The 19,558-nt window shown below is 36.9% G+C and overlaps 1 protein-coding gene across 22 annotated transcripts in view; it reads right to left on the bottom strand.

Moving 5' to 3' along the window:
• The window catches only part of NRXN1 (neurexin 1), a 705,404-nt gene that overhangs the window by 353,430 nt on the left and 332,416 nt on the right, over positions 1–19,558 (bottom strand). For all 22 annotated transcript variants that reach the window (XM_029965176.1, XM_029965177.1, XM_029965155.1 and 19 more), the window contains one exon: positions 4,279–4,452. In XM_029965176.1, coding sequence (XP_029821036.1) covers positions 4,279–4,452 — 174 coding nt within the window. The remainder of the gene's footprint in view (positions 1–4,278; positions 4,453–19,558) is intronic.

Here is a 19,558-nt window from a genome sequence, read left to right as displayed (position 1 = left end):
TAACAGAGTAAATGCATGGCTGAATCCTGACTAGCCATTTGTCATGTTCAGATACACTGAATTCAAGACTAATTAGCACCATCATCCACTGTGGTCTGTCTTTTCTCTAGCCCCTTTCTTTGTGATGGATGAATGAAGACTGAAATACGGACTGTGAACCACAGTTTACAACGAGCTCACACACACATTTCACACTAACTCTTGACACTACAAGGAAAAATTTGGTTCTGGGATTATAAAATTGTCCTAAATTGTTTTGGAGGAGACACATCAATATCCATTTGAAACTCCCACTGCCAGTCATTGATGACAGGGCAAAACTGGTCCAAAGATTATATAAATATATTAAAAAATCACACTGTAGAAAGAAATCCACATAACCCTTCTTTTACATTAGAGCTTCTTCAAATATCTCGGTGTGGGACTTTCTTTTGATTTGCCAGTATTTTAGAAAAATCCATATCAATATGATTTTAGTCAGCTCAATGGCCTCTTCCTTTAAATGAGGCACTGCTCAAGCACATCCCTGAACCAGGGCCTGAACAGCCACCAGAGTGACTGAGAACAAGGGCAGAGTACACTGCATTTTTTGGCAAAGCTATTAACTGTTCTATTTTCTCCTGTTATAATAATAACAATAGCTGACTTACTGCAGTAGGCAGACATTAGGTAGTGATTTCCCTTTCTTTGGAGTTTTGAGCCCAGAAGTTTAAACATTTGGGCATTACATCACCCTTTCCTGAGCTAGGGATTATAATGACAGAATCCCGTAGCTGACAAGACACATTTTTTCTCACCAGATTCTGCTACTCAGAAACTTTACAAAGCTGAAGTGAAAATATCTGTAGGTGTTTAAATGTTATATATTCATGGATTTATTTACACTTTGTTATGCAATGTTGAATTTCCTCATCTTTTGCAAAAGTAGAGCAAAAGTCACAAGGACTTAAAAGTACATAAACTGCAGGACCCTGTAGGCACATTAAGAAGTACATGTCAAAACAAACATATTTAGAAAAAAATACAGATACAATCTTGTTACAAAACAAGGTATTTTGCTTTTCAATGAATTGATTCTTAGCACTTTTTTATATATCTATATTAGCCATTATTAAAAGATTGCCATCAAGACTAGCTTACATATAAGCATTTCTTTAAATAAAAGTAGGATTTTTTTTTTTCTAAAGAGCAGAAGATGACTGCTTAATATTGGTAAATACTACAATATTTCCCATAAGAGGCCCATATTTTCCTATATATATATATTGCAGAACTAAGCTATTTAGTAAAAGTACTGTAATATACTCTTTTCTAGCACTCATCCTTTTATTCATATTCAATTTAAATATTTTAAATTATTCAGTCTTCACTGCAGACTTTTTAATTGACTGGATTTGGTCTCTCATTTACATTTGTCCTGTGTGAGGTCTTAATGCAATATGTAACACAAAGAGCATTTTAAAGTAGCATATACATTGTTTTGGGTTTTTTTTGCAATATATATTGCAAAAAACTTCCTTATCTTACCACCAAAATCTTTATGGATGCTAATATTGTGAAACTTTTCATATAGCTTGTATGCACATGCAGGCACACAGTGCATTTTTCTTCTAAATATATAAAAACTATGTTTGTATCATACTGTAATTTCTATAGTTTCTTCTTTATTTAAAGTGAGTAAAGAAAGTACAGCAGATTTGACTAGAGAAAAACAGTGTTGACACGACCTGGCTCTGGGGTCTGCCATTAACAATTCCAAGAGCTAGTTAGCATATTTATGTTTCTAGCTGTTAGTTTCTATGTCTTCTAGTCATAGAAAATTTGTTAACAAGGTGGATTCAGCCAAGTGTAAATTATGTCCAATGTTCAATGATAGAGAACAGACATATCTATCTGGCTGTGGTTGAAGCTTCAAAATGCAAGCCTTACAGTTTGCCACACCAATCCCATGACTGGGTTTTCAAAAAAATGTTTCATGCACTTAGGACAGCAAATTTATTGAGAAATATAAATATTTTAAACACAAAATCTAGCGGAGAAAATTAATTAGCAGTGTATTATGGCTTCATAGTTTGATAGAAGAGAGAAAAAGAACTTTCATTTTTTTTTTTACTATTACTTTTTTTTTTTTTTTTTAATATGTACTAGAAAGTTGGGGAATTCAATCCCATAAACCTGAAAAACACCAAATCCAAGTGCCTCACTTCTCAGGCCAGATTTTCCATCAGCCTGATGTCTTAACAAAGGACATACACCAGCTGTCTTTTGGATTGAGAGTGGTGGTGACCAACACTTTTGAAATTACTTCTGCTGCTGTGTCCTGAGCTCTTTGGACTTGACATCTTAGGGAATTTCAGAGCTTACACATCCCATTGTAGTGTGAGATTGATGCAAAACACTCAGCTTTGTAAAGATGGAGACAGTCCTGGCTGTACACAGCAGCAGAGGTGTGAGCAGCTTGAGGCGTACAACAGTTCTCTAGGAGGCAGCTAAACTCACATGTGACTTAAATCATATTTTAGGTGACAGAACACTTTTTTGTACATCTGATTCATGGTCTGCAAACAAAAGACAAGTGGATGGGTCAGACACAAAGACTTGAAGTAAACAAGTGAGATGGAAGAGTTAACTTGCAAGGTTAAACAGAAAGGTTGGAAGGGAATATATCATTCCATGCTGTTAAAGATTTCCTTCTATGGGCAGAAGACTTTTGATGAGGCAGTTCTCTGGGAGCCAGGCAGCACATCTGGTTTGACCAGTTTGTTCTGTCAGATGATTTTGATGTTGGGAAAACACTGACTCTCTATCTAAAAGGACAATAGTTGTATGGCCTTTATTAAATTGTTGGTAGCTTTATTAAATTCACTGATAGATGAATTGTGCCACTGGTTTAAAAGGTGAACTCTCACACTAGGCCTGCAGCTAGCTATATTTCTTTGAAGTACATAAAATTCATTTAGGAAATGACATAATTTCAAAAGAAGCTATGAAATGCATAATGGAATTAAGGCATACTTTGACTCTCTGAAGGGATGGTGCAGGCATGGAACTTGCTAACACCCATCAGAAAGCAGAATCTAATTTTCTACACTCAGAGGCAAACTAATTTATACATATTTTTGCACTCCTGATAGAAATATGTAAAATTCACATCTTATTTTTTCTGTAGGTTTAATGTCTGTTTCTATGTGCTAACAATAGAACTTATACTGGTAATTAAAGGTAGTAGGTAAAGAACAAAAAAATTCCACCTTCACAAATGTACTGTAGGCACAACAAAAGAAGAGACAGTGTTTATCCACAAGAATGTTTTATCTCAAGAAGCTTGAGGAAACCCCTTGAGCTCTGCTTGGATTTTTCACAATGTTAATTTTCAAACTTAACAAACTTTATATCAAAATCATCAAGATTCCAACTTGAAATTAATTTTACAATGTCATTTACACATTTTTCTGTCAAGAGAAGAATGGCACTTAAGAGAAGGGAGAACATGTAAAACTGAACATAGACACAAAATTCAGAATTATGTGAATAAAGTAGATATAGAGTGACAGAAAATGTACTCAAATTATGCCATAAATCATAGTAAAAATAACATGGGATCAGAAGACAGCTGGAAAAATAGCTTGAAAATGGCACCCCTGAATTAGAAATACACCTCTTCTAATTCTGTCCTCACTTAAATTCCATGATATTCTAGATGAGTCAAAAAAGATATAAAAATGTGAGATATAACATATTTGTCTGTTACTGATTTCAGATAGAAAGGTTCATGACAATACTAATTTCAGGGGGAGCAAAAATAGAGAATATAGAAGATTGGTCTTAAGCGGCCTCATAAATTAGCCTTGAATTAATCAACTCAAAATGTCTGCTTTAAAAATGGAATCAGTTAGCTAACATCTCAGTATTAGCTAATGCCTAAGCGTTATAAAGATATAAAGAACTTCATTGAAGCTAATTGGTATTGTTTCTATCATTAATTAAAATACATCAGAAGTAAACAAAATACATGCAAAATATCTTGACACTGGAGAAGTATGAAACTACATTAAACGTTGTGCAGTTAACTCATATTCTCAGATCAATCTCTGTGCTGTAGGGCGGGCACACGCTTGTCTCCATAATACTAAAGAAATGCAGGGTCAAGTGAGTTCAATTAGAAGCAGGCAGAAAATAGTTTCTTGATGTATGCAGTAAACATATCAACAAAACACTCCAGGATTCGCACAATACTTTCACTATGATATGAAAAAAAAAAATCAGTATATTTAATACCTTCACATCCTCTTTCTATCTGCCCATTGCAGAAAAGAGCATCTGAGATTAGATCAGGGAGCCGTCCATTCAAGTCAACTGATGCAAGACAGCCTTGGAATCCCTCCTTTGCATGTACCAGTTTTGGCAAGGACTTAAACATTTCTTTGGCCACTCCTCCAATATACAAATCACCTGTTAAAGAGGAAATAAATATTAGATTCAGAAAAGAACCTGTAGAACTTTTGACCTGCTTGATCTTCTGGCCCTTTTGTGCTGAGTGACAGGTATATCCAAAAAAATCATTCAGAACAAATGTAGAAGAAAACAAACAGTGAACACATGTATGATACTATGACATTGCAGGGCTATATTTTTTCAAATGCAGGTGTAGACTTCAAATTTTTATGACTAATTACTTAGAAGTACCTGGCAATGTTATTTATGTACCAGCTCACCTGTTTAGGAAACATATATCTGTTTCACAGAGGAGCATTAAATCACAGAATTTCCATCAGGAAACATATCTAGCATATTCATAGAATCGTAGAATCAACTGGGTTGGAAAAGACCTCTGAGATCATCAATCCAACCCTTGATCCAACATCACCATGGTTACTAGACCATGGCACTAAGTGCCACATCCAGTCTTATCTTAAAAAACTCCAGGGACAGAGAATGCACCACCTCCCTGGGCAGCCCATTCCAATGTCTGATTACTCTCTCTGTAAAAAATTTCTTCCTAATATCCAACCTAAACCTCCCCTGGTAGAACTTAAAACAATACCCTCTTGTCCTACTGCTAGTTGCCTGGGAGAAGAGACCAACCTCCACCTGGCTACAACCTCCTTTCAGGGAGTTGTAGAGAATGATGAGATCTCCCCTGAGCCTCCTCTTCTCCAGGCTAAATAATCCCACTCCCCTAAGCCTCTCCTCACAGGATCTGTGCTCCAGTCCCTTCACCAGCCTTGTTGCTCTTCTCTGGACCTGCTCCAGCACCTCAACAACCTTCCTGAACTGAGGGGCCCAGAACTGGACACAGCACTCAAGGTGTGGCCTCACCAGTACAGGGAAAGGATCACTTCCCTGGTTCTTCTGGCCACGCTGTTCCTGATCCAGGCCAGGATGCCATTGGCCTTCTTGGCCACCTGGGCACACTGCTGGCTCATGTTCAGCTTCCTGTCAATCCAAACTCCCAGGTCCCTTTCTGCCTGGCTGCTCTCCAGCCACTCTGTCCCCAGTCTGCAGCACTGCAGGGGGTTGTTGTGGCCAAAGTGCAGGACCCGGCACTTGGCCTTGTTGAACCTCATCCCATTGGAAGCAGCCCAACTCTGCAGCTTGTCCAGGTCTCTCTGCAGAGCCCTCCTGCCTTCCAGCTGATCAACAAGATATTATGTAAAATGCATGGGTATCTACACTGATGCACTGAACATCTCTATTCGGGTGGCCACCGTGCTTGCAGGTGGTGGATGTGTCAGGAAAAAGTAAACTGAGACTCTTCTTTACAACTGTCTTGACAGCGTACTGAGTGCACATACTGAATAAAAATTCATGGTTTAAAGCAGTATTGCTCCAAGTGAGAATTTTAAAGCATTTCAGCATATTGTCTCAGTGCAATGCGTTTCAGACTTAATAGCTTTTCTTCAAATACTTTCCAGCTCTGTCTTTAAAATAGTGTGAACTGCTTCTAATTGTACATTATTTTGGGAAAGTAAATTATTTTTATTATATAAACAGTCTTATCTGCTTTTTAATGAGTTTGATGGCAGTTGAACTTTTACTTTCTTTCTTTTACTGTTACTGCATAGGAAAGGAAGTAATTCCTGAACTGGTATCCCACACAGGTGGGGACAACAACCTACTTCATGAAATGCTGCTTAGATGCATCAGTTTTCAGTTGAGATTGCATAATTTTATTTCAGTGACATCTTAAGAAAAACTGAATAAATTATATATGGCACTAAACACAGTAATGACTTCAACCTGGGCAGAAATTTCAGAAAGGTTTAAGCAGTTGTCAGAAATGTGTTGGATTTGACAGGTGAGGTGACCACAAAGTGTAAAGGAGACAAAATGTGAAAACTATGCAACATTTATCCCATATGAACTTCAGTTTCTTTATGGAATAAACATGAGAATTCCTTGCTTTAATGTTGACTGGATATAATAGCTAGGTTATTTTGATATAGATTTATAAAAGCATGGAATGGCAATATTAGCTGTGTCTTTCTTCTGGTGACTATATTTTTGTACTGCAGATGAAGATTGTGATTAGTGATCATCTCTTGGAATCTTGTACAATTGGCACAGAAAGAGGGAATTGGGGATGGCATGCTGGAAACCCCAGTGTCTTAAGTTTACCATACTGATGTGTGCTTTAGTCTGCTTACCTTTTCTCCAAATTGGGATGTATAACTTGGTCTAAAAGTTCCCTACTAGTGAAATTGATTTAATAGTAAGAAATTTATACTTCACAAACTCTATATGTCGGAATAAAAGGTGGGTCCTTGGGCCAAGAAAGATTTGACCTAATGTCAACAACTCAGATTTTCAGTTTCTAGTAAATATGCTATGTTTACGTATTGACCTATGAACAATAAAATTCTAGCCTCACAAGTTGACTATTCTCACTTTCACTGTGTTGGTGAAATTTTAGTTACACCTGCACTAATAATTTAGTGATTTTTTTTCGAATTTTTTCTGTTTTGTTTTTCTATGGTTACTATTTCCTTTGTAAGAGAGTGCATATTCCTCTGTATAAAAATGTGCAAAGATGGTTTTCAGTTTTGCTGGCTAGCATCTTTTGGGCATGTCTTCTGAAGAGGTGTGACTTGATTCTATGATCATACATTGGTCCAGAATCAGACGTGTGAATAAACAGTAAAATGTAACTAGTTCTGAGCACTAAATAAGAACATTTGTTTCATCTTCCTTTCTGGACTAGATTGGGAGTTATACTTAGCCCAGTTAAACTTTTGCTTACAGAAGATTAATTTGTTTTTCATAGCATATTGCACAATATTTTTATTTTTTTCACAGGCTGATATGTAAGGGATTAGACCTAAGGGACCTAAGTGCTGCATTGTTTGGTATAAAACTTTGAGGCTCCAAATAAAATTTAATCCAGGAATTTTAGAACTCTTGGAACATTGGGATCAGATTTTATTTTGAAAGCAAAGCTGGGAAGAGTTCTGAACAAGAGGGAAGCTGCTGCTTTGTTCCTTCTGAAATGCAGCCAGAGGAAGCATTGCTCCTGCAGTGTTTTTGTACAATAACTCTTTGGCTGAGCACTTCCCCAGGATGTGTGGAATATAATTACCACTTGTCTTTGGAGAAGAATCACAGTCAGTTCTTCACCTGTAGCAGCACTTTTAACCTCCAGCTAATTCCAAGCTCTGGGAAAAGGAGCTGTGCTCACTGGGCATTCTGGTGTCTCAGGAGAAGTTCATGGAGAGCTAGTGGAAGTCCTTCAATTTATTGCCTAGTGATCTTCAAGCAAGAGAAAGTCCCAGGTTCTGCTCCCTACTCTCTGGGCAGTTCCATGTGTTTTGGATACATATAATCACTAGACAAAATACATAAATAAACATCCCAGGTCATAGGAACCCATGGAGGGAGCTTCCAAATCTCTAATCTTCAGCTACCCTTTGGTAAGATGACTTGTTTTATTTAGGATATAGATACTTGTCTTTTAGAAGACAAAAAAGTTTCGGTTTCCTTATTGCTGTTTAATTTGTCCTTTGGCCAACATGCTGAGGGGGTATGTACTGCTAATGAAACACTTATGTGGAATTATCTTTACAAAACCAGCTCCCTCGACATCTTTGAGCTGTAGACTGAGTAGCAGTCTGGTATGACAACAATAATTTGTGTTATACTGCTTCACTGATCTACCCTTTGTAGAACACTTCTCTCGGGCTCTCTTAAAAGCCATCACACATGTTTCTGCATCCCCTTTACATTCTGAAACTGATACAGTAACGTGGCTGCTTCACACCAGTCTGAGATGGACAGCAGTGTCTGATGCACGCTGCTATACTGCATTTACTCCTTGTGCTTGTATAGTTACAAGGGTTATGGTTGATTTTTTGGAAGTAATTCATTGCATCGTGATCCTGTGTTTGTTACAATAAATAAAACACTGTTCTGGTGTCACCTTGGCGGGTTCACACCTTTCCAACCCGGTTCATTCTATGATTCTATGATTCCTTCAGTCACAGACAGAAAGGAATGAAGTCATGGTTCCCTATATCTTCCGTGAGTTTAGTGTCCTGCTTTGTTGTCCTCATACTTGGAAAAACCAGGAATCTTTGACAGCGTGGTAGAAGTGGCCTGAGGATGCCTGTAAGCAAGACCCTTTGGCACACAGGAAGAGGTTTGAGAAGCATTGAACCAGTTTGCAGTAAGGTGCTCATGGCAGCATCTGACTCTAAAGTGTCATCCAATGACAGAAATCTTATTCCACTTATGCATTAAATACTCACTATGCTAGCATAGATTTTCAGTAGACTATTTGAACATACATTCTAATCTACATTGTGCTTTCCAGCACGTTCCTGAATGATTTGAGAGCCTAGGCCACAGGATGGACCAAAAACTTTTTCTGTATCACCTCAAATACAAAATTGTTAATTCCCTGTTTGCTGTGCTTTGTAGGTAGGTTTTGTAGCAACTGAACCCAGAATGTACTAGCTATCACTATTACCCCATGTGGCTTATTTTAATCTCTCTCTTATCGGTGAAAGTCACAGTCACACCTTTTACTGGTTCTCCTGGCATACTTGCCTGTTTGAAAGGAAGTGCGATTTAGTGCTGTTTGTAATGGTTTACAGTTTGCCTGCAAGGAAATAGCCTGAAACAAATAAATGTTTATCAGACTGTGAAAAATTTTTAGTGACCAAATACCAACCCTAAAACTCAACTGCATTGAATTAGTGAAATATAGATAAAAAGCTTAGGAACTTGTATATTAATAAATTTATAAGCCAGCCAACCAAAAGTCTTAGCAACCTCTATAGCATCAGATACCAAGAAACTTTAAGCTTTATTCATTCTGTGTTGATAATTTGGAGAATAAGGTATTGCTTTCCTCTAGAACTTTGAGGTACAGTGTAAATCTCAGAACCATGAGATTAGACATAACAGATTAAAATATAGTGATCCATCTGTTACCACAAATGGGATCTAATTAATTTCCAGCAGAAATATTTCTGCATTTTTCAATCTGCTGAACTGAAAACAAAGTTAAAACTCTTGCCTCATGATAAAGGTTCTTCATCTTTTTCTCATGTAGAACATCTAGAAAGTAAAACCTTTCCAGGTTTCCTGAAGTTCTATGCTTTTAGTCATTGTCAGCTCAGAATAGAGAGATAATTCATCTCATCTGATTCCAGTAAGCTTAAAAGAGGGAAACTTCAGAGAAGAGTACTAATAAAATCACTTCTATGCTAAAAAAGTTAGACTTGATCTATTACACATGACAATGTGCAACCTCTTCTTAAACATACTCTCCAAGCAACCATTTTTGTTCTGTGATTAGTAAAATCTTTAAAACCACAGCCTTTCCAGTTGATCCCTTGCTATTTCATAATATCCATCTCTCAAAGATATTGAGATTGCTATATACATATAGCAACTGTCAGTAATGATGATGGGCTAATAGAAGTCCAGGTCAATGTGCCAACATATAAACTGGAACTCAGAATATTTGCCCTTGAAAATATGCACTGGAATATTGTCAATTAGATATCATATGCAGTTAAGTACAATAAATTGAGTCTAAATTAGCTGTATCTCTACAGTTTACTTACAGTTCCTTAAGGGTGTTGATAATTAGACTGATCTTTATATACCAGTAATGATACAATTTTTACAAAGGCATGTTCTGGGTAATATTTTAACTTTGTTGCTGTTCAAAATAACTTGAGTTCTGCTTTTGCACTAGCTTATACATTACACAGATACATATCATATGTATTGAGCAGCCATACTGACTATTAGACTTCACATTTTTTTTTTATGACTATGGGCTAAACTTCTCCCAGATTTAATATCAAATGTTTAATAACATAGGTGGCTTGAGTTTACTGCTGATGGCATAAAAACACACTTTCTGTAAGAGACAAAATTTTATTAAACTATAGGCTCTGGAATGTATACTCTAAATTTTATTTTTGTTTTAAAGTTACTTAAATTTTTTCACTTGCTTATTTTTCTTTTCTGCAATTACACAATTTTTGCATAGTTACTTTTATTTCAGTCAATCACATGCCATTTTTATGTTCATCTAAATGAAGAAGTAGTTTCCTATAAAACTCAATCCATTCAAAATTCAGACAAGACAGGATTGCAGAAAATATTGTTAATTAAAATGTTTTACATCGAACATGCAATAGCAGGGATTCAGAAAACATAAAAGATTGTCCCTGTTCCTACTAAAAGAGATCAGAGGAATCAACGTAGGACAATACAAATTCCCAGGTTTTCTCTTTTTCTCTCATATAAGTACAACTTTACTACTGGAAATTTTGCACACTCCAGAACAAATCCCTTGTTGTGTATCTGCCTACTTACTGTTATGAATGACATGTAAGTAATTTCATTAAGGTATCACAATTCATTAGATCAATGGTATGAGATCATGACACTATGTAAACTAGCTGCAGCCTAAATTCAATAATAATGTTACACTGCCACTAATGAAAATGTGTGACCATAGTTTCAGGAACTAAAGTTTAGTTATTGCCTTTCATGCACAGATTTTCTTCTGAAGTTTAGTTTGATTTCTTAATGTATTCCCAAAAAAGTCTCACTTTTTCATAATAATCCTGATTTTTTTTATTTATAAAGGAAAATAACCAATTTATATAAAATATATATCTACTGCCATACACAAAGTAGCAGGTAGTAAAGAAATGCGTGAAGGAATAGAGTGCTTCAAGATTCCCTAGCAATCTCTGAAGAAGCTTCAGATAAAGCAGTTTAATTGAGAGCAGATCTCACAGTTCCCTTTTTATTTACATTAGGAGTCAGGATACAGAATTATCCCCTTTTTGTTAGAATAGGAGGATTGTTTCTTCCCTTTATTTTTTGAGGCCAAAAAACCAAGTGTGCTACAGGCATGTTCTCACTGGCATTTTCATTGCAGGCCAGAGGAATCAACTGGAAGTCAGCACTTTTAGAGCTATACCTATTCATCATGGCATAAATGTTACTGATCAGTTATGCCATAAGCACTGAGAAGAGTTTAGTGGGTTTAATTTACATCTTTTACAGGTACTGTAGATCTTCAGTTATTCCAACAGGACCTTTCCTATTTATACCTATTTATCTCTTTTCTGACTTAGAGCTGATTTTTGCTTTAACAAATAAGTGAATTTAACACAGAAACAAATTGCTAGCTAATAAATGAACCCAAGATCTCAATGTATTCATTATTGGAATCACACTTATGCAAAAACACACAGAACACCACACAACAGTGAGTCACACACAACTGTTGGTAAAACAAATGCCAAATCCTCCTGTAATAGCTCATCTTTTTTTATCCCAAGCCTCTGCATTTTTTCAAAATAAGAACTTTGCAAGAGCTAAGCCAAAGAAATGTAAAATAAAAACTGAAGATGCTGTTCTATTTACTTCTTTTCTGAATAATTAGCAGAAGTATCTCATTATTTGGTATCAGTGATATTGCTGACAGGTCACTTCATAGACTCTTACATGACACATGCTGGTGGGCAAAAATTATTAACTTAACAGCTACCATTATCTTCAAACATTAGTAGAGAGGGAATTATTATCCATGTGCTTATAATGGTAGCAACAACACAGGAATACTGCTCAGGTGTGACAGATGCACTTGACCCCCGTAACCAAACCAGCAGCAGTTTGGTACAGGAGGTAAGGGCCTGAGCTGTAGCTGGACCAAAAACTCCCCTAGAAAACCTGCAATGGAGCAGAGTGGTCCAGCGAGCATTGATGCATATGAGCCTGCAACACCGTCTGTGTGATTAACACATGGATAGTGGGTGGCTTTTCCAAGACTCATTTATCAAAGAACAAATGAAGTTGAGGGTAGAGGGTGTCTCATGCATACCTTTACTTTGTATGCAATTTGACTATGAACCAATCACTTTATTGCGTGGATACAAAACAGCCTAAACGAGCCTTCTTTGAGCTCTCTCTGCCTGACGGCCTGGCAGTATGGCAGTAATCTCCCACTGAGCTGGGACACCTCTCAAGGTTGCTCCTTGAGGCACAGAGACCTTTCTATGCATGACATGAATGAGCCCAAATTAAGTTCTCTCTAAATAGCAACTTGACTGCACACCAGTGACTGTCGCCTTGAGCACACCTCTTGAGGTTTGAGATTCCTTACCCAAGGCAGAGAGACCCTCTATTCCCAACAGATCTTCCTTAAGTTGCCAATTAGTTGAATGCTAAATGAATACTAATGAAATCCATGTGGTTAATTCCTTTAGACATAAAGCATTTTTCAATTCAGAGATCAAGACTGGATCTAGCTACACCTGAGCTCTATCAGGAATTTAGAAAGCAAGGGGGTCCACTCAACCTCATGACTCAACAAGAGGGCCTCCCTTACCCTTTTGCATCTTTGGTCTTTGTGTAAATAATTCTAAATTGATTCTAACTCGATTTTCCTTTGTATGTTTCATTCATGTAATAACTAATAGAGTGAACTTTGTTAAATTGCATGAAAAATATAGTCCACAGGAACCTAAATTGGGATTTTTGAAGTCAGGGAACAAGTAGTTTAACCACTATATAGTTAGGCTTCTTTATTCTCCTAAATTTGTGGATATATCTGGTGTTCATTTCTTGAACACCTTTCTTAACAAGAAATGAACATCATTCATTCAAATACGGTTCCATGTACGAACAAAAAAAAAAAAAAAGAAAGAAAAAGAAGGAGGTAATAAAGCAGTGGAAGGAATCGTGGTTTGTCTTTTTCATAACCCATAAAGACAATATCCCTGGAATGTTTTTATATGGCTGAATAAAGTCATCTTCAAATTCTTAATTCTCTTCAAAAGCAGATATTTTCTCCCTTCATCTCTTCTTGTGCTGCTGGTTTTAACTGTACTTTCAAAGAAGATGTTGCTTTGTCTTGTTTCTAATGTCACATTGTACTAAATCACTACTATGTCTAGGAATGAGAGGGCCTCTGTGGTGTACTAGAGTGGTGTTACTCCCCAAGAAAAAGATGGATAGCCCAACATCTTGTGGTGAATTTTGACAACAGGCAACTCCACAATTCCTTTATATGACACGTGAAAATACAAAGGAACATCTGGCTGTGGTGAAGCCAAGGTGTCAGGCACACTTTTCTCCAAACATGCTATTTCAAAATGATCAAGCATTATAACAGCTTCTTCCCTCAGGCAGACAAAGAGGAATGAGGACTGCAAAGACTGAGAAAAACCATAGGGAAAGTCTAATCTTGGAAGAAAAGAGTGCTCCCTTTATTCAAGTCCTTCCTAAAACATGAGCTGCTGTTAAAGATCAATAGAAATCGCTTTATAGTATCACAATGATTGCACATTAAAGTACAAGGCAAAACTCGTCATAAGACAACCCACACAATCCCAACTCATGGTATTTTTGAGGCAATTGTGAAAACAAATTACTCTCATACAAGCTGAATATGCACTTACTTAAACACAACAGACAAAAATCTCCAATCAAGGGATATTGCCTCAAAAGAAAATGTCGGGTAGGCATTCAGGTGCCTTTAATATTCACTGAAATATAGGAGCCTACTTGTCCTTGATGACCTTCTCACCTCTCCAATGTACAAAACCACCTACCTTTTGCACATTTAGTTTGTACAATAGGCAGAACAGAGTGGTAACTTTTCTTTCAGATAGGGGGTTTCAACAGACTTTAGAAAAGAAATAGGGCCTCAATAGCGGATGAGGATGAGTGATCATTCTAGAGTCTCTCCCCGCTTTCATCAGTCATGACTAAGTATTTACTTTTTGTTCTATATAAAAAAAGTATTTGATCCTTAAAAAATATTGATGAAATATAATTGCTCTTTTTTTCCCCACTAAATCAAGAAGCCCACTGTGTTCATAGTCCATTAATAAACTGAAGGACAGTTGACAAAGACTTAAATGATGTGTCCACACAGCTTCTGCAGCACATATGATCCAGCATATGGCCTTTCAAATCCCCCTTTACAGTAGAGAATATGCACTTTGCTGCACATTCACGGGCTTCTTTGGTAGGGCATGATGGAAATTTGTCTACCACTTGCAAGGGCACTTGAGGGAAGACATGAAAATGTAAACTTAGTGTTTTATGTCCACTTACTTCGAAGAGTATTCTATAGCTTCAGTATTGATTTGTGGTTGATGTCTTTGGTTTTGATGTGATTTTTTTTTTAAGAAAAATAGGCTTTTCAAATATTTTTCCTGTTTGAGTGATGAATTCTATCACTTTTAGACCCTCTCTCACCTAAGAAGAGAAAGGGTAGCTAGTTTACTTGTCCAGGCTCTGCTGAGTTATCTGTCTTTTCAAATACTTCAGGCAAGAGGCCATTTTATGCTGTGACAGGTGGTGGCTTTCATCTTTCACATTCCCTGTAGTGATAACCAAAGCAAGGCAAAACGTTTACAGGCAAATAATAAAAAAAAAGAATTTATAGGTTAGCAAGTCACTCTTTTGGGAAAGAATATAGAAACTGATCTCTTCACCCCAATTCTACACTTCTTTCAGTATCTTGCCTGAATACCCCATTAAAGATATTCCAAAAATAAGAGAAATCACCAGCACTGAAATGCTGACATGGTGGGTTTTCTTTAAGCATCCTTATTGGGACATAGTACATATTGTAGTTATTTGTCAAGAGAATTGAACTTTGAAGATATTTCTTGCCTTGGCTGATACCGCTCTTTTCACAATTTTATTGTAGCACTGCACCGTAGTCCACACTGACAGAAAAAAAGGCAGTGAGAATTAATAGGTACCAGATGGAATTTACAGTTGAAGGGTGTACCAGGAAGAGCAGCTTAGACTTTTCTTTTGCCACCAATTTCGGCATCAGTCCACACTGGAGATACAGCTGCTGCTCTACCATTCTCCAAGACTCCTGATTCCATCACATTACTCATAACCATGCCACTCTCACTGCATTGAAGACTTTTCATACTTGCACAAATATTCTTCTGTCTAGAAACTTTTTCTCATGCTATCACCATGCTGCTTGCTGCTCTACAACTCAGCTCTGCTGAATGTGCTCTCCACTTCTCCACACACTTCTTGGTGCTCAGTTTTCATTCTTATTACACTTTTTGACTTTGTTCAGTACTTCTCAGTGGTTATGCAAAAATGCCCATGTTTCAGAAGCGAGTAAAGCAGTGTTATAGGAAACGTGTGTGTGTGAGAGAAACAGCAGCAATACAACAACACCCTTAGAAGCTAAGTTTTGAATAGACAAAAGTAGATACTCAAAAGGTAAGTGTTCGCATCTGAACAATCCCCTAGATTCCTCCAGGTTAAAATCTACCGTTTCCCCAACAATTCTGTTCTCAAACAACATGCATTCTCAAACAAGAAACAATTACACAAAAACATTTAATGTTTTCTAGACAATAAAAATCCTCAGATTCCTAGACTCTTTATTTCTCTTTGTTTCTTTTTAACCCTGCTGAAGACTAGATGGAAAGCACTGGCATTGAAAAAGATTAAACAGATGCAAAACCAAAGCAGTCTGCTTGTGCAATGGACTGTGAAGAAAGTTGGTGATGCATGTTAAATGGTAAATAATAAAATCTAATTGCCATATAAATGTGCATGGCAATCCATCTCCCACATAATCAATGCTAGGCCAATTACTCTGTATGAGTGGGATGGTTCTGGTGGAGAGGTGAGGCAGTCAAGCACATAAAATGTCCTTCTCTTTTATCCTGTTCTGACCACTTTTGTAGATTGTATACACCCAAAAAACAGACAAAATCTAATGAAGCTGACAATTGCACAGCATATTATACTCAGATATCTCTTTCTCCTGATATAATTTTTTCACTCTCTGCTTTAATAGTCAACACATGCTCTTAGCAGAGCCTGTTTACAAAAGAGTGAGGAATTCCTCTTTCCAACAGGCATACTAGACTTCAGAGATCAACATTGACAAAACTCCTCCGTTAGCTAGTACTTCAGGTATGATTCTCCACATAAAGCTACCAAAGAGCTGAGATGCTAAATGTTCTCATTTTGAATGTAGATTTGCAGAGGGTAACTTTTTATATGATACTACTCTTGAGCATGACAATCACCTCCAGACTCAGGATATTCCACGAAGCTGCCCTTTTGCAAAAAGGACTGCTCAGTTAGAATATCAATGCCAATGAGAGTGGCGCTCTTGTACCCATGGCAGCACATTATGAAAACAAGTTTAAGATGTGCTTCTTGGCTGGGTGTGTGTGTGTGTGTGTGTGTGTGTGCACTAGGAAGCCATAGAATGTATTTATACTAAATATCCAGATTTTTAGGTAAGTTTTTAGAGCATCCATGTTTCCTGCATTATTCTTAGCATAAATTTTACTTGGTATTCCAGAAAGGCCTGAAAGAAATTCCACAATCATCAGCTGTAATAACTTGCATGCCAAAAGCTGTAGGAATGTAGGCAAATCTATCCATTCATATGTGTGTGAAAGACTAAGAAAAACAGGGGAGAAGAAGCAGAAAGCAAAAACCTTGCTCTCCATGGAGTGATCTGACAAACTACTGCATTATTACTGACTTCACAGAACTCAGCACTAGAATATCTCTAATCTAGAACTACTGGAGTAGATTTTCAATCTTTTTCCCCATCTCATAATTTTGGCAATTTGGTTACAATTTCTGAAGGCTCAGCACTGCCAGATTTATTTTCACAGTCTGGTAGACAGCACTGCTATTTAGACGCAGCGTGTGACAAGTTGCAAAGAAAGAAAGATAAAGGAATTCTCATTAGACAAGGTGTCCAATCATCTACTGTTATCTGCCCCTAGAACTTTGCTACACAGGAAGCCTCAAAGAAGAGTTCTCAGTTTTAAGTCTCTTGTTTTCCTTGTTTTCCTCTATAGAGAGCCTGTTTTCCACGAGGGCAACAGCTGCATTTGCCACTGTCTACTCCAACAGGTCACATTGGGAAGATCTATTTGCTGTTGACAGTATTTGGAACTCTGCATTTGGAACAGAACATTATTTCTGCATGAAGAGTTCACAGCCCACTGGCAAGGTCATTACAATTAGTTCAAGCATGATTATTTGAGAAATTTAAGCATTAATACTTGTCCATTTGTATAAATGTGTGTTTTATAAAAAATATTTTTCCATGCTTCTTAAAGCTTTGTTTCTCTAGTAATAGAAATATGAAGAATCACTGCCATTGACAGAGACCTTGGAATATAGAGAGAAACATATAATGAAACAGCAATAATCATTGGCTCAATATAAAACAACATAGAGAAATATTACATGAAATTGAAACAATTTCAATTTCCATTGCTGAAAGAGGAAATCTTCTTTATGATTGAGAGAAATTTAGCTCAGCATGAACAACCTACTTTGACAGGCAAATGAAATATCAATAGATTAAGGGACTATTACAAATCATCAATGAATATGACAGGCTAGTAGATCTACTGATAATTTGGTTAATTGCATTAAAAGTTTACAAGGATGAATTAATTGCCAAGCAACTCTTTTTGTGCATAGAAGAATTATAACTCAGTGCATTTGTAAAACTATTGAGGTGATATCATAAATAAATATGACTACTTTTTTTTCATAATGCTTCAGACTAGTCTGTTTTCATGTTATTGGAAAAAACAGCAAATGAAAAAGCAAATGTATATAGCAGCAGCAGCCCTATCTCACAAAGGAGTAGAGAAAGCTAGGGGTCAGTGAAGAGCTATGGAAATACAAGTAAAAAAGACAAGAAGATATCTAGACAGGTTTTTTTTTAATCCGGGGAGGTTGATTCTGATGTATGCTCTAATATGAATAGCATTTTTTGAGGATGAAGTGATATAACAGCAGAGAAATAACATATGACTTACAATGGACTCTACAACTGATGTTTGGGAAGGGCATGTGAAAGATGATGACAGTAAGACAAGCTGAAATTATTAATGTAAATTCAAAAAAACAAGTCTTAAGAACATATGAAATGATGCACAGGCAGCAAAGGTTAACCCAAAAATGTTTAGTTGTGTAGGATTTTTTTACATAATGGTGATTTCCCCTAAAAAAGAAAATACAGCTATCCCAATATCAAAACTAGGATGGTTGCAGATCATTCTGGAGGATACAGCATATCTGTGATTGGAAAAGTTTAAAACAGGATGGAATACTGTAGTACTGAAACTACCAACTCATACAAAAGTTTGTAACTACTTATTGTTGAATCTAAAATAACAGCAGTGTTCCCTAGGTTCTTGTGTTGTAAGACTCCAATATCTGAACTTCTCATTCCAATTTATAAACAGTTACAATGCTAAAGGATTTTAATTTTCTGATGGGTATTTCAAGAGAATTATGATTGGATTTCTGTAGGTTTTTGTATGCTTGCTGTCTAAGAAAGTGTATAAATACTTTGGGGATTAAATACTGCCTATTTGTGTAGGAGAGAACCAAAAGGAAGATTAATCCCTAGTAGGTAAGTGGATATGAAGTATGCTTGAGGATGTCCTCCTCCTTGAAAGCAGATCATGCATCTTCAAATACTTTTAAAATAAAATAATTTCTGACAGAACTACAGTTTCCCACACCACAGGAAATAAAATGTGGAGAGGGAAGAGATATATAGATATTGTAAAACCTACAGTCTGAGCAAGGGAGACATCTTTTCTTTGGTAACAGTGAGGAACAGGAATCATACAATGGTTTGAGTCAGAAAGGACCTTAAAGATCATCCAGTTCCAACTCCCCTGCCATGGGCAGGGACACCATCCACTAGACCAGGTTGCTCAGAGCTCCATCCAACCTGGCCTTGAACACTTGCAACTTCTCTGGGCAACCTGTTCCAGTGCTTCACCCCCCTCACAGTAAAGAATTTCTTCCTGATATCTAATCTAAACCTACTCTCTTTCAGTTTGAAGCCATTCCCCTGTCACTACATGCTCTTGAAAAAAGCTCCTCATGTCCTTTTTGTGGGCTCCCTTCAGGTACTGGAATGCTGCAATTAGGTCACTCCAAAGCCTTCTCTTTTCCATACTGAACAAACCAAATTCTCCCAGCCTTTCCTCACAGGAGAGGTGCTCTCTAATAATCTTTTGGCCCTCCTCTGGAC

This window comes from Manacus vitellinus, unplaced genomic scaffold (assembly GCF_001715985.3).
Source record: "Manacus vitellinus isolate BGI_N305 unplaced genomic scaffold, ASM171598v3 scaffold_8_pilon, whole genome shotgun sequence".
Lineage (NCBI taxonomy): Eukaryota > Metazoa > Chordata > Aves > Passeriformes > Pipridae > Manacus > Manacus vitellinus.
Note: the sequence above shows the minus strand (reverse complement) of the source record. Positions and strands in the feature narration are given on the sequence as shown.